We start from the raw sequence: 14680 nt of genomic DNA, 5'->3' as shown, positions 1-14680 counted from the left end.
CCGGGACCCGAACTTGCCCAGGAGGAGCAGGGGTGTCCTAATTTGCCACCTCTGGGGCCAAGGGGCCACACCCAGCAGGACCTGCTGGTCCTCAGACCCTGGGAGCCGTGCAGGCCGTCAGCTCGAGACTCCCCCATGAGAGCTGCCACCAGACCACGGCCTCACTCCTCTGACCCGAGCACTGTGACTCACCTTAGACCCAGGCCGCAGCTGTGAGGGGCGGGCGGGGAGAGGGGCGTCTGAGGGACCGGCGGGTGTGGTTCAGGCCCCGGGGAATCGGAGCTTCCTGGGCTGGGCAGCACCGACATCTGGTCGCGGTGAAGCTGCGTGCTGGCCAAGGAAATGAGAGGAAATTCGAAGCACCAGCTAGTAACCCCCAGACGTGGCCTTGCAGTGACACAGCTCTGTCCGGCAGGCAGCACTGGGTGACCCGCTTCCTCGTGTCCGCAGGTGACTTGAGCATCTCGGCAGACCGTCTGAGTGAGAAGCGGTCCCCTAGTGACTTCGCCCTGTGGAAAGCCTCTAAGCCAGGCGAGCCATCCTGGCCGTGCCCCTGGGGAAAGGTGTGCTCCCGGGAAGGTGTGGGTGGCAGGGGTGGGTGCCTTTGCTGCTGTGGTGCCTTCTGCCCTGTCCCGGCAGCCGCACACCACAGAGCCTTGTGGGCCTTTGGGCACATGACTTCCCTTCTGGGACTCTGCCCGGTGCACCTGGGGAGCAGGTGGACAGACTGCCTCCGACGCCCCCATGTCCTTGTGGCCTCAGACTGGAGGCCAGTCCATGCTCTGGTGTCGCCGTGACAATGGTCCCGTTGGCCCAGAGCCGGGGGAGGGGGTGCGGGCACCTGCCTCTGGTCCAGGCCTGGGCGGTTCTGGGAGTAACGTGGCTGGGACCTGGACAGCAGGGGTTCCCCGAGTGTTCATGTGCAGAGCATAACGTCTGTTCCGGTGAGGCTCGGGGGTTTTGAGGGTCAGGAGCGCAGGAAACTTGAAGGCCTGGACTGAGAGTGGCCGGTCATGGGGTTGTCTGGCTCTGCAGGGGCGTCCGGGATGGCACATCGAATGCTCTGCCATGGCGAGTGCTCTCCTGGGATCCTCGATGGACATTCACGGAGGGGGCTTCGACCTCCGGTTCCCCCACCACGACAACGAGCTGGCCCAGTCAGAGGTAGGCAGGGGCTGGGGCCGCTGTGCCCGCTGGTGGCGTGGTGTGTGTTGGGGTGGGGGGGTGGGGGGTCTTGAGATCCCCGCGTGGTGGAAACAGCCAGGGGCGCAGCCAGCCAGGAGCTGGGCACAGCCTGATGCCCACATCAGGGGCTCGCTGCTGGGATCTGAACCCTTGTTCGGTCTGATTTCCTGCACAAACAGCCTGAGCGCTGGCAACAGACAGGCCTGCATTGGAACCGGTCGTTGCCGCTCGCCTCGCTGGTCCAGGGCCACCCCCGAGCCCCAGCTCGAAGAGGCAGCCCCCTCTCGTGCGTCCACCGCGTGAACCGAGTGCCCGCAGAGCGCCCCGACCTCGCCCCCTCTGCCCCTTCCCGAGCAGGCCTACTTCGAGAATGACTGCTGGGTCCGCTACTTCCTGCACACGGGTCACCTGACCATCGCCGGCTGCAAGATGTCCAAGTCACTCAAGAACTTCATCACCATTAAAGACGCCTTGAAGAAGCACTCCGGTAGGCCTGAGCCCCGCCCCCCAGGCCCGAGCCCAGTCCCCGGAGGCCCGAGCCCCGCCCCCGGAGGCCTGAGCGCGCTGTTGCTGGGAGGCCCTGTGGCAGTGGCCGACCTGCGGTGCCATCCCCCGTCCCAGCGCGGCAGCTGCGGCTGGCCTTTCTCATGCACTCCTGGAAGGACACGCTGGACTACTCGAGCAACACCATGGAGTCGGCACTGCAGTACGAGAAGTTCCTGAACGTAAGCCCCCCTCCTGCTCTGCTCGGCCCCCGCGGGGTCCTTCCCGCTCCCGCGCCCACTGACGGGGCACGCGGGACGTTGGCTCCGCGCTCAGAGGGCAGCCGGCCCCGCTCCCCAATCCTGAAGCCCCGCTGACTGCTAGAGTCAGGCGCCCACATCCTCTTGTGCCCGTGGGGCGCGTTTCCTGCACACCCGCTGGCAGAACCGCTGTCCCAGGCAGAGCCACTGTCCCAGGCAGAACCGGCCCCTGGTGTGGTGTTGGCGCTGTGGTTTCTCCGGTGACGCGTGACGGAGACACACTTCACCACGGAAGCTCTCTCAGATGCCACCGGGGCCGGAAACTCTTCTACGGCCGTTAATCCAAATCTTCTGACCTTAGGAGTTTTTCCTAAACGTGAAAGACGTCCTCCGAGCCCCTGTGGATATAACCGGTCGGTTTGAGAAGTGGGAGGACGAAGAGTCGGAGCTGAGCAGGAGGTAGGAGACGTCTCTCCGGCCGCGAGCGCGGCAGACCCACCGGCGGGGAGGCCGCCGGACACGCGCGCGCATGTACACCGTGTCACCAGCTGACACGCCTGGTCCTCTCACTCAGCTTTTACGACAAGAAGGCGGCGGTTCACGAAGCCCTGTGTGACAACGTCGACACGCGCACGGTCTTGGAAGAAATGAGGGCTCTGGTCAGCCAGTGCAACCTGTACATGGCGGCCCGGAAGGCTGCCAGGAGGAGGCCCAACCGGGCTCTGCTGGAAAGCATCGCCCTCTACCTCACCCACATGCTGAAGGTAGGCGGCCCTCGAGCTGCAGACCCTCGCGGCTCTTGCCAGGCTGCGTGTGTGCAGGCAGCGGGCCTTGGCCATGACCGAGGAGGCCCCGGGCGGCATGGGTCCTGGTGTCCGGTCTCCGTGGGCCACCTCTCAGGACCTCCTGACGCACTCCGGCATGTCTTTTTCTCTTTGTAGATCTTCGGGGCCATCGAAGAGGAAAGCACCCTGGGATTCCCAGTGAGAGGACCTGGAACCAGCCTAGATGTGAGTAGAACACCCCTGGGCACAGAGAAGCTTCCTCCCTGGGGGCCACCCCACCCCTGGGAAACGGTGCCCATGTCGAGGAGCACCCTTCCACGCCTGCTCCCTCCCCTTCCTCGTTCCCCTCTTGCGCCAACCCTGGGGACATTGGGAGGGCCACGTTAGGTCCCACCTGCACCGGACCTTCCGGACTGAGCCCCGGGCCTCGCCTAGACCTGGCTGCGGAATCGAACTGAACGCAGTCAGCTGTTCTGCGCGTGCGCGCTCAACCTTGCCCCCTGACCGATGGTGGGGGCTGCCGTGTGCTGTCTATGAGCTCGGTCCCGGGACGGCAGGCACGGTGGGACCGACTCGGATGGCGCTGCAGCCACGTGGTTCCCGTGGGCTCACGTTCTCGCACGTGTGGATTCGGCCAGTGCGCCGACCGGTGCGTCCAGTGGGGAGAACGGTCCTCGGTAGAGGGCAGTGTCGCCTGGGACTTGTGGTTTCCGCTGACCCTCCCTCGTGGCACGTGCTCGCTCAGGCTCACCTCAGACACTCCTCAGGCCGGGTCTTTAATGTTCTGATGAGAAGGTCTGCGTAGCTGTTTAGACCTATTTAAAGGAAAACAGGAAGCAAAGACAAAGTAAAAAGACAAACCTTTTTTAGAATTCCGTTTCTGGACGGTGGCTAGCGGGAAGATCTCCTGCAGAGGGAGCGCACAGGTGGTTCCCCAGGAACTGGCTTCTGACGAGGAACCAGCTCCTGTTAGGGAGAAGCCCTGCCCGAGCTCCGGGCCACATCCCTGGGGCCCCGCTAGCCGTCGAGCTGGTTGGTCTAAAGGCGTTAACCTTCCTCCTCGCTTCTCGGAAAGGAAACCCGCGGAGCTGCTGCGCTGTCCTGTACAAGTGACGCCAGGTGTTCTGCTTCTTAGAAAAAGAGGAGAGAAAACACTTTGTACATTAACGACAGTCTGCTCTCAAGCTTAAAAACGATGCTTTTAATGCGGTGGTTGTGTGGGGGCCTTTCCACATGGCCTCAGTGGACCCTTTGAAAGCCGTGCATGGGAATAAGCAGCCATGAGGCTAGCCCACTGGGGCACTCCTCCTCCAGGGAGACCTCACGGCATGCTGGCTGAGGCCTCCGTCCCCCTGTGCTGAGGCTCACCACGGCGGTCTTGGTGCCTGGTGGAGATAAAGAGCAAACCCCATGCCCGGTCCCCCTGCACGACCGCGGCGCCCCAGCCCTGGGTGTGGGATTAGGCCGCAAGAGGCCGGGGCGCTCACCAGCCTAGCTGGCTCTTGTGTGCACTGGTTATTACTCTGGTGACTGAGCCACCGGAGGACTGAAGTAGGAGGCAGGGAGAGACTTTGCTTAAAAGCCTACCACAAAAATTAGGGAAGATGGAAAGGAGATTTTATAAAATCATCCTTTCTCCAGTTTGGATCCTGCCGTCCTTGGCTTTCCCTTCATCAGGCTTGCGGTCCCGGGCCCTCTCCAGGTCAGTGCGGGTGGTTCACTGTGGCCGGGTGCGGACCTGTGCTTGGACGGCGAGGGTTCTGGGGACTCTGCATCCTCTTGCACAAGCATGTGCATGGCCACAGGTCGGACGCAGGCTTGGCCCGGCTCCTGGTGCCAGCCTCCGCTCTCGGCCTCCGCTCCCAGCCCAGGAGGGACGGCCTCAGCCTCCCAGAAGGCAGCCGCCTGACAGACCCCGTGTTGAACTGTTTATTCGTAGAGATGGGCTTTTTGTAATAGTGGGTCTGACCAGAGGCAAAACCGCACCTGTGGGCAGGTGCACAGAGCGCCTTGCAGAACAGTCCGGCTGGGCCGGGGGCGGGGAACTGCCTCCTCCTGTCTCTGGCCCACGTCGTCCACGCGGGGACCGAGTGTTGAGGGGGGAGCGTGTCCCAGCTCTGGGGCAGCGGCACCCCCGCCCCGCCCTGCTCTGCCCGCGGAGCCCTGTCCGTAAACACGGGCCGAGCTTCTCTCTGAGCAAACCTGTTCTTCCCGCAGCTGGAGGCCACAGTCCTGCCCTACCTGCAGGTGTTGTCCGAGTTCAGAGAAGGCGTGCGCAGGATCGCCCGGGAGCAGAAAGGTGAGGCGCTTCCTCCCTGGGGCTTCACACCCTCGGACCCTCTGTGCGTGGGGCTGCCCTGAGTGCCAGCAGGTGCTAGCAGTGCCTGACCTGGGGCACGACACCTGCAGCCCCTGCCCCCCGCGTCATGACAGCCACCATGTCTGTCAACACTGGTGTCCCCCGCGGGGCAGGGCAGCTGCGTGGGGGCCGAGGACACGTATGGGAGGTGGGGTTTCTTGGCCTGTGCTCTTTGGAAAGGCAGAACGAGGCCCCTCGGGGACCCCTGCCCTCCGTCCCCACGGGGCTCATTTCCACTCTGGGTGCATCCACGGGCCTGTTCGTGCTTCCAGAAGCGAGCACGGGGAGCTGGGGGAGCCAGTGCTGCCCCCACTGTTGCTCTGCCCGGTGTCGCCGGCATTCCTGAGGTGGGTCACTGTCTCTTGTCCCTGGGGACTTGGAGAGTGCCGCCTCATCGCAGGCTCGTTTGGACGGGCTGTGAGCCAGACTGCCGAGCGCCGGTAGGCGGGAGTCCACGTCTCAGTCTGCGCCGTGTGCGCGGCCACGGGGTGTGCTGAGCCCGGAATGGGCCAGGTCCGCTCTGCTGCGCTCCTCATGTGCACGCTGCCCGGCCTCCCACGGGGGCAGCACCGCGCAGGAGCTCAAGCCTTGCCAGGGAGGGGCACGCGGGAGTCACTCGCTACAGATGCCACCTGTCTCCTACTGTGCCGTGCTCCCTGCCCGGCCTCCCGGGCAGGCTGTCCTGAGGGTGGTGCGGACAGAGGGCCCCTGGGGTGCCCGGGGAGCCTCTGGGGGGAGCTGCAGCTTAGAGACGAAAGAGCAGGCCGGGGTCTGTCCCGGGGAGCACAGAGCAAGAGGGCAGGAGGGCCCCAAGGCCTTGGGCCCCCAGGGGGAGCCTGGGTCTGACGGGGGCTTCAGGCCTGGGCGTGGGGACTCATTGAATAAGCACGGCCCTCTCTTTCCAGCACCTGGCACCGTCACTCTTGTAAAGCGCTTGCAGAAGCCTGACGGACTCTGCCGGCCCCGTGTCGCCTTGGCCAGCCATGCTGACGGCACTGACGTCTCAGTCTTGGGGACGCCCGGGCACCTCTTTCCGACTGTCCCCCTGTGGCACAGCTGGCAGGTGCTGGCAAACGAGGGCCATCGGAGGCCGTGCGTGGCCGGGCAGACCACACCGGGGGCTTGCACAGGCCCTCAGAGCAGTGCCCGTCGACGGGCTTGGGGAGTACTTTGGTTCTGCTTCTCCTCGGCTTGCTTTTTCTTTCTGCTTTGATCTGTTTGTTGCTCTGGCAAACAAAGAGCCCAGGTTCCCGAGTCGGGATGGTGGTAGTCGAATCTGTGCTGTGTGTGCCTTGGCCTCCTACAGTGCTCTCCTGCCCTGAGGACCGGGTGGAGTGAGGTCATCCTGCCTGAGCCTGTGGCCCGGAACCCACAGACCTTGGGCCCTGCAAATAGGGTGCCTTCTGGGAGCCAGAGACCCGGGGCCTGTGCCCCTTGGGCTGCACAGACAAGGACAGCATTCTGGGCTGGCGACGGCTCCCGCCCCACAGTGGCACCGGCCGTGTGAGTCTTTTTTGGGCACCCGGCTGTCCCGGGACCCTGGGCTGGCCGTGGAGACAGTGAGACATGCAGAGTAGGCCCCAGGGGCCTGGGGCTCGCCTGGCAGGTGGGTACAATGCTGTTTCCCCGATGCCCACCGTTGTGTCACCTCGAGCTCAGCCCTGCCTAGGAAGGATGTGCACTGGGGGCATTTGGCCAGGAGAGGCTTAGGAATTTGGGAAGAGGTGAGAAGAGCATGTGACCAGATGCCCCTCTCCCCGCATTTGTTTCATTTTTGGTAAAACGTATGTTAACGTATAAAACGTATCGTCTAATCATGAGCAAGTGCGCAGCTCAGGGCACTAAGCATGTTCACACTGTTGTGAGGCCGTGCCCACCATCCGTCTCCAGAACTTTCCACTGACCCAGATGAAGACTCCCATGTAAGTGACCCCCCCCATCGCTCCCCCAGCCCCGGCGCCCGCCGTCCACTCTCTGGATGAATACTGACCCCTGCCCAAGGACCTCCTACACGTGGAGTCCTGCAGGACTTGTCCTTTCGTGACTGGCTTCTGTCACTCAGTGTGACTGATACCCTCCAGGTCCGTCCACGTTGTGGCTGGTTCAGAGTTTCCTCCCTCTTCACGGCCAGCTGATACTCCCGTGTGCCTAGATCCCATTTTGCTCATTCGCTTGTCTGCAGGCAGAGTCTGTGGCCTTTTGTGTCCTCTTCTGGGCCTCCCTGCAGTGACCTGACGGGTCTCCCTGTTCAGTGCCCGGTCTGTTCTGCAGCCCTGCCTGAGGCCCCGCCAGCAGCAGCCAGCCCCGGCAGACTCACTCCCTGCCCGTGGCCGCACACCTCCGGGTGCCCGAGCTCTGCGGACGCCGTGAGCCCCGCGCCGTGCTGGCCCGCGAGGGCAGTGCCAACGGGGACTCTGCTCGCCGTGTTCGCGTCAAGTTCTTCTGAGCTTCTGCTCGCTGGCCGGCGACCACAGGGCAGCCCTCTTTCTCTAGAACCTGCTCCAGCCAGAGCCTCTTGGAGGCAGCAGGACCGCAAGGTGCTGGTGTGGCACACGTGGCCGGGGGCGCACCCTTAGCAGCTGTGGGGCTGCTTCTCTCCTTGAAGGAGCATGTCCAGGCCGGTGCCTGTGCCTGTGTGGTCTCCCCCTCGGGAGCACTTGTCCTGCGTGTGCCCTGCTGCACGGGGTGGCCCCCGCTGTCCCGGGTCACAGCCCCACCTCCCCCAGGGCCGCTTCCCGTGTGACGGCCCTGCCCCGTCCCGGCTTCTCCCCCGGCGCTGGGGCCAGAGCCGCCGACGGGATCTTCCCAGGGCGGACACACCGCACAGCCTAGTGTGGCTGCCGGCAGCACATGGCAGTCGGTGAAGCAGGGCCCGTCCCTGTCCCCGGCCCCCGCCCTGTGGTCGTGTCCAGATGCTGGTCCTCCTGCTTCTCCCCGCCATCCCGGAGGCAGCCCCCGTCTCTGCTCCTGCTTTCGCCTTCGCTGTTGAGATCTGCGTTCTCCTTTAGGCTTGAGAACGGTTGACTGAATTTGTTAAAAATGTCCGACCAGAGATTTCCCTTTGAAAGAGAAAAAGTCTATTGAGGTGAAACACACAGAACCCAGAACCAGCTGTCATGAGAGTGGACAAGTTAGTCGGCGTTCAGTATGTTCAGGGTGTCGCGCAAACATGCGAGCCCTTCCGCCGTCCAGAGGAGGAGCCGTGGCCCCTGGGCCCCCAGCCCGGCACCCACCGGCCTGCCTTCTGTGCCCACAGATCGGCCTGGTTGAGACACCCCGTGTCTGTGCGGCCATGCAGCCCGGGACCTTCCGCGTGTGGCTTCCTGCACGTCCCAGATGCTGTCACTGTACGTGGCCAGCTCCTTGCCGGGGCGGCTAGCGTTTCCCTGGCTGCGAGCACACGTCTCGCGTGTCCGGGCCGCTGCCAGCGGATCCTTGGGCAGCTCCCACCTTGCGGCTGTTGGGGGGAGTGGGGCTCTGGGCACATATGCCCAGTGCCTGCTGAGTCCCATGTTCAGGGTTCGGGGCCGTCCTTAGGAGGGGAGCCATGGGGCTCGTGGGACAGTCACGTGTGTGGTTTTCTAAAGAAGCCCTGAACTGTGGTTGCCCGGCAGCTGCCCCGTGTCCCCCACGCCCTCGCAAGTGCTTTGCTATTCCTGGCTGTAGGAAAATGACTGCCGTCGGTCCCGCCGCCCCGGGGGCCCTCTCCGCGGGGCTTTGGTGCGTCCTTCCCTGACCGCACGTGGCGTGCAGCCCCGTCCCTGCACCTTGTGGCCACGAGTGCCTCTTGTCTGGAGAGCTGTCCCTTCGGACCCTGTGCCCATGTCTCGTGGGGTCATTTGTCCTGTCCTTGTAGGCCATGGGAGTTTGTCATTGTGCTCACTAGGCTGGTCAGTTTGTGACTGGGAAGACGGGGGAGGAGAAAGCGAGCCCCCAGAGAAATCAAAAGGTTTGGAAAGACAGGCAGTGGGGGCCAGTTCTGAGCTGTGTGGACAGGGCAGGTCTCAGGTGGTGGCGATGGCCACTGTCCTCAGCTCAGCACAGCCTCGCCCACAGAACAGATGGGCCTCTGGGGGTCCGGCCACCCAGCACCAGCTGACAGTCGGCTGACGGTGGTGATGGCAGGATCGCTTTCCTTCTGGTTCCGGTTAGCTTAGCCCAGCTCCTGCCCCACGAGGCGCTCTGCACAGGGCGAGGGCAGGGAGCAAGGATGGAAAACGTCATCCCATCGGCTGGGAAGGCTGAGGAGGCACAGAGGACTTTTCCTTGAGCAGCGTTGGGAAGCGCGAAGCTTCCCAGCCATGGCCATGCTTCGGGGGTGGGGGAGGGCGCAGAGGTCTTCTGAGACGCGTGAGTCGCTGTCCATTCCTCATTCGTCTCTTCCACAGCGAGTGGCCCCGTGGGCCCCGGCCAGTGCTGCCGAGGGACAAGGCACAGCGGCAGGCGGGGTGTTTCTCATCGCGCGTGGCTGGGGCGCACAGAACCACTCGGGTTGGGCCCGTGGTGCAGGTGGATGCCCGAAGGAAGGCTGAGGATGTGGCCGATGCTTCCCGTGGTGTGTCCACGGTGAGACGAGGCCGGGTGTCAGCCCTCCTGTCACCTGACGTCCTGGGGTTGGGTGCCGTCAGAGCTTCCTGAGATGGCCTGCCACCCCGTGCCCTGTGACGGCCCCGCTCCCACACGGACTTCCCCACGGGGGACTCGGTGGGCCAGGCGGCCTTCTGGGAGCCGGGAGGTGAGCCAGTCTGAGACCTGGCTTTGGGAGACCGCCATGCACAGCCTGCTCCCACACGTGAGCCCCCATGGCCCCTTGTAGCTGCTCTCAGGGACGGCCCCACGTCCCCGCTGCACAGACGTCACCTGTCACTTGCCTGGTTCTTGCTGCCACCGGGTCCCCTTCCCCAAGGGCAGGTTCTTATCCTAGGGCTTCTGAGTGAGGCCTCCGAGTGCTCTTGGCTCTCCGCGGCAAACAGGCGGCTTCTCCCTGCCGTGTGGCTCCCAGCCTCACGTCTGATCCTGCAGGGACTGTCCCGTTCAGGCCTGAAGGCTGCGTGGGTGCTGTCTTCACCCCGGCCCGCTCTGTCTGCTGGCATGTGCCATTTTCCGTGGAAAAGTCACTTACGAGTCCACGGGACGGCCAGGCTCTGCGCTGCCTCCTGGGCTCCTCAGGCCCCCTGCTCGCTCCAGCCACAGCTGGGGTGGCCGAGGCTTGGCCGAGAGCTGTGTGCCCGCAGTGGAGCCCGTGCTCGCGGCAGTGTCCCCCTGGCCTCTGGCCCTCCCCTATCCCACGCCTGGTCCTTGCACGTTGGTGACAGATGCTGGCCGTCGTGGGCTTCACCCCAGCCTCCAGGCCCAGTTCCGGCTCTCACTGGAGCCTTGTGGGCCCTGGGCCTAGCTGCCTTGCCGCGAGGACGTTTGGAGGAGGCAGGGGTGCGGTTCGCGAGGCGGGGGGCTGAGGAAGCGCGGCGCGCTGCAGCGGGTTCTGGCCGGTCAGCACTGAGGCGCCGGCGCGCTCGTCCGCGCCGGGTGTTTCTCTGCACCGGGCAGGCCTGTCAGGGCGTGAAGAGCACAGGGAGCCTTTGCAGGGTTTCTGGGTGACCTCAGAGCACGTGTGGCCTCGGGTCCCTGCGTCTGGGGCGTGTGACACGGCTGCCTCTCTGGGTCGCCAGGCCGGGGCTATGGGGTTTGGACACCTGCCTGGTTGACCAGCAGGCTTGGGGGGGTTCTGAGCTCCTTTTCTGGGGGAGAAACCTCATTTCCCTGGACCCGCTGCCCGCCTGGTGTCCTGCTCTGAATCCCCTGCAGCTGTGCGGGCACAACTGCAGATGGGATCTGCCTCAGAGCGGGGTCCCGAGGTGGCGCACAGTCAGCGGCGTCCTTGGAGCCCGGGCCTTGGCTCCCCCAGAGCCCGCGGGAAGGCGCACGGTAGGCGCATCCTGGTGCTGCCTGTGTGTCTGTTTGGACTGAACCGCTGTCTTCGTCCACAGTCCCTGAGGTCCTGCAGCTCAGCGACGCCCTGCGGGACGACATCCTGCCCGAGCTCGGCGTGCGGTTAGAAGATCACGAAGGTGCGTCCCACTGGCCGCATCTGGGGGCCTGTTGGGGGGAGCTGCGGGGGGGTGGGTACGGGAAGGGTGCTGGGGTCAGGGGCTGGTTTTGAAAGAATTGCAGGACGGGGTCGAAGGTCCCTGGGTTTTTGGGCTGAGGAGTCCCAGAGCAGCACCCCCGTGGCCCCTGGGGGTGGCCTTGCGGCTTTCTCTCCAGCTGTCCCGGACACCTCCCGAGTCTGATGGGCGTTTGGGTGTCCCCTCCCCTGGCCCAGCTGCGTGCTCTTGCCGGGACACCGGCCGCCCTGCCTCGTCTCTTCCTTGGCAGACGGCCCGCAGGACTGCCGGCGGGTTTCTCCCTGTGTCTGTCGACATCATGGGGGTTACGGCTGTGCAGGAAATTATTAGATTTTTAAATACTCAGGTGATGTGTCGCATTTTATGATCTCTGGGCCTTGTGTCATGAGCGGCGAGGCCGCCCCACGTTCCAGTTAACACAGAAGCCCCTTGAGCCGCGAGGGGCTGTGGGGGCCACGAGGACGGGGTCGGGGCTGGGCCCCACCTCACGGACTTGGCTCTTCAGGGCTGCCGACCGTGGTCAAGCTGGGGGACAGAGAGACCTTGCTGCGGGAGAGAGAGGAGAAGAGACGGGTGAGTGGCTGGGGCAGCGGCGCGGTGACGGGCGCGGGAGCTCGGTGCACCCGACGAGCGCCGGGCAGGCGCCCGACCGCTGGCGCTGAGCCGTGGGCTGACCCACCACCGTGGGGTGTCCCCGAGAGCCAGGGCCCCGTCAGCTGCTCCCGTTTCTGCCCCATTCGCTCCCCCCGCTTAGTGGCCCATCCCCAGGGCGGGGCTCTCACCTTGCGTCGGAGCGCGTACCAGGTGGCCTGGCCACAGAGGTGACGAGGGGCTGGCCGCGCTTCCCCCCACCCCGGGCTGGGCGAGGACACAGACGCCGCAGCTTGCCGCGCTCCTCGCCCAGGTCCCTCTGCCCACGCAGCCGCTCACAGGGCGGGAAGGCAGAGGGTGTCTGAGGAAGGCGGCAGGGACGGCCCTGCCTGGCGGGTTCCCACACGGGCCACGCGCCGCGGCGTATCTTCCCACAGCTCCCGTCTGTCCTCCAGCGGGGCCCGTCCCGGCCAGCAGTAGCCGCCCCTGCCCCCGCCCTTGAGTGTTCCCGCCCGGGGACAAACACTGTCCTCCCGCAGGAAGCAGCCGCCGAGCCCGTGCCGGGCCGCCTCTCCGCCCGCTGCGGGCCTCCCCTGCACCCGCGGCTGCTTCCCCCGAGCCCGTGGCCCCTGCTTGCGGGACTTCACTCCCCTTCCCACTGCGCGGGCCCTGCGCTGACCTCACCCGGCCCCACGATCCTCTGCTCAGGCCCCACAGTAGCCTGTACCCAGCCGCCCACCTGACAGCTTTGCTGACCAGGAAGTCCCGAAACCCAGGATGTCCACGAGGGTATCGGGACTGCACTTCCCAGACCTGTATCTCCTTCGTGGTGGCGCAGCTGGGGGCCTGGGCCTCCCCCCTCGGCGGCCCCCCGGCACCGCGTCCCTGCTCCCAGGACGCGCCCGCAGCCCTGCGCGGACTGCAGGTCGGGGGTGGGCTGCGGGCCTTCGCGATGCCGTCCCTGCTCACGCACCAGACAGAGCCCCCCCACCCCGGCGGGCCTCACTGTTCCTTTCTTTGTGTCCACCGGGCCTCAGACCCTGTCACGTGCCATCCCGTGCTGCCGCACGTCCGGAGTGGGCCCAGCACCCACTGGGGCTGCTGAGGGTCTCCCGGGGAGTGAGCGAGAGGCCCTAATGACCAGGGCTCCCCAACCCCCGCGGGGTGGCCCGTCAGAGTCCAGGTGAAGGCGATGGGGGGGCCGGCAGGCCTTGCTTTGTTCTACCTCCTGGCCCCAGAGGCCCCGGGGCAGATTTGCCTCATGGGGCTCCCGCCGCTCCCCTAGGCTGAAGAAGAGAAGAGAAAGAAGAAGGAGGAGGCCGCCAAGAAGAAACAGGAACAAGAGGTAACACCCCATCTCTGTGGGGCCCTGGGTCCTGCTATCTGCCCCTCCCTCGGGCCCGGCGAGGTCCCCGCTCCCCCTGTGCCCACCGGCAGCGCCTCCCCGCCAGGGCATCCACCAGTGCGGGGAGGCCAGGAGGCCCTGGGGAGGGAGAGGCCTGGCAGGGGAGCTGCCCCCCGCGGCCGCAGGCTCGGTGTCGGACGACCCTCGCACTGTTGGTGGGGATTAGGCAGGACCCACCGTGTGCAGCTGTCCCTCTGACCCGCTCTGCCCTGGCCTCGCCCTCCCCGTCTTCCGTCGCCCTCTCCGTCCCAGGGCTGGGCTGGGGGGTGCGTGTGATGCCTTCCCCGCACGGGCTGGGCTGCAGTGACCGGGGCTCTGTGCTCCAGGCGGCGAAGCTGGCCAAGATGAAGATTCCACCCAGTGAGATGTTCTTGTCGGAGAGCGACAAGTACTCCAAGTTCGATGAGAACGTAAGAGTCTCTTTTCTTTTCAGAACCCTGTTAGATCATTGAATTGGGGGTAACGGGGACTTCCAGCCTTGGGCGAGCAGCTTTTCTGTTTGGGGTGCCATTTGCGGGAGGTGCCCCGAGTGCCCGAGGCGGCCTCCCTCCCTCACGGCGGCCTAGCAGAGTCGTGGCCTGGCTGAACTGAGCCCAGGTCTCCCTCGCAGCCCGGCCAGAGGTGCGGGGGCTGGGGGGTGGTGCGGGGGGGGCACGGGCACTGTCCCCAGACCCGACCGTACTGGCTCCCATCTGCACTGGTTCAGATGTGTGTTTGCCTCTTTCCTTTGCGACAGCCCTATCAGAACTGAGCCACATTGACCCAAAGGGTATCCGTGGCCTCGGCCCCTGGTGGGAGGGTGCCCCCCACCCCCAGCCCAGTCGCTGGCTTCTCAGTGGCCAGGACAGGGGCTGCCACGTGGCCACGCAAAAGTGTGGCGAGTCTGTGTCCCAGGGCTGAGCCCAGGGGCTCCGAGAGGGGGACCAGGCGCGCCCTGCTGACCCAGTGCTCCCCACGTTCTCAGGGTCTGCCCACACACGACACGGAAGGCAAGGAGTTGAGCAAAGGGCAAGCCAAGAAGCTGAAGAAGCTCTTTGAGGCCCAGGAGAAGCTCCACAAGGAGTACTTGCAGATGGTGCAAAACGGAAGCTTCCAGTGAAACCACGGGGACTGGGCTCTAAGCCACCGGTGGCCGGACTTCCTGTCTGCATTCCTCAGTGACCGCACCCCGGGTTCCGACCCTGTTTACAGCGGTGCCAGGGCCTGAGCCCGGGACTCCGTGCAGAGAGGCCCACGCCGTCGCCAGCACTGAGACCGAAGTAATAAAGATTTCCAAACAGCGAGGCCGGCCGTCATGTGTACCGTCGCCCTGCGCGGTCAGCGCCCGCACAACCTGCCTGGGGCCGCTGGCTCAGCGGGTCACGGCTTCGATGCTCGGGTCAGCGGAGCTATTCCAGCCAGCCGAGAAATTTCTCCCCCGTGCAGATTGCTATCGGCTAATCTCTGGTGTGTGGGTGCATTTGGAGGTATTGAAGTAGGAGAAAGAC

General features: G+C 65.2%; 1 protein-coding gene across 3 annotated transcripts in view; it reads left to right on the top strand.

The window, feature by feature from the left end:
* The window catches only part of CARS1 (cysteinyl-tRNA synthetase 1), a 42518-nt gene extending 28042 nt beyond the window's left edge, over positions 1 to 14476 (top strand). For 2 of the 3 annotated variants that reach the window (XM_080815903.1, XM_080815905.1), the window contains 13 exons: positions 451 to 563; positions 1036 to 1164; positions 1543 to 1672; positions 1807 to 1910; positions 2290 to 2387; positions 2503 to 2692; positions 2870 to 2938; positions 4931 to 5012; positions 11060 to 11140; positions 11703 to 11770; positions 13074 to 13133; positions 13520 to 13603; positions 14158 to 14476. In XM_080815903.1, the coding sequence (XP_080672029.1) occupies positions 451 to 563; positions 1036 to 1164; positions 1543 to 1672; positions 1807 to 1910; positions 2290 to 2387; positions 2503 to 2692; positions 2870 to 2938; positions 4931 to 5012; positions 11060 to 11140; positions 11703 to 11770; positions 13074 to 13133; positions 13520 to 13603; positions 14158 to 14292 (1343 nt within the window). In that variant the 3' untranslated portion in view covers positions 14293 to 14476. Of the gene's footprint in view, positions 1 to 450; positions 564 to 1035; positions 1165 to 1542; positions 1673 to 1806; positions 1911 to 2289; positions 2388 to 2502; positions 2693 to 2869; positions 2939 to 4930; positions 5013 to 5977; positions 6876 to 11059; positions 11141 to 11702; positions 11771 to 13073; positions 13134 to 13519; positions 13604 to 14157 lie in introns of those variants that run through there. The other variant, XM_080815904.1, reaches the window with a different exon arrangement.
* The last annotated feature ends 204 nt before the right edge of the window (positions 14477 to 14680 follow it).

The sequence above is a fragment of the Martes martes genome (assembly GCF_963455335.1).
Source record: "Martes martes genome assembly, chromosome: 10".
Classification (NCBI taxonomy): Eukaryota; Metazoa; Chordata; class Mammalia; order Carnivora; family Mustelidae; genus Martes; species Martes martes.
This window is presented reverse-complemented; position numbering and strand designations above follow the sequence as displayed.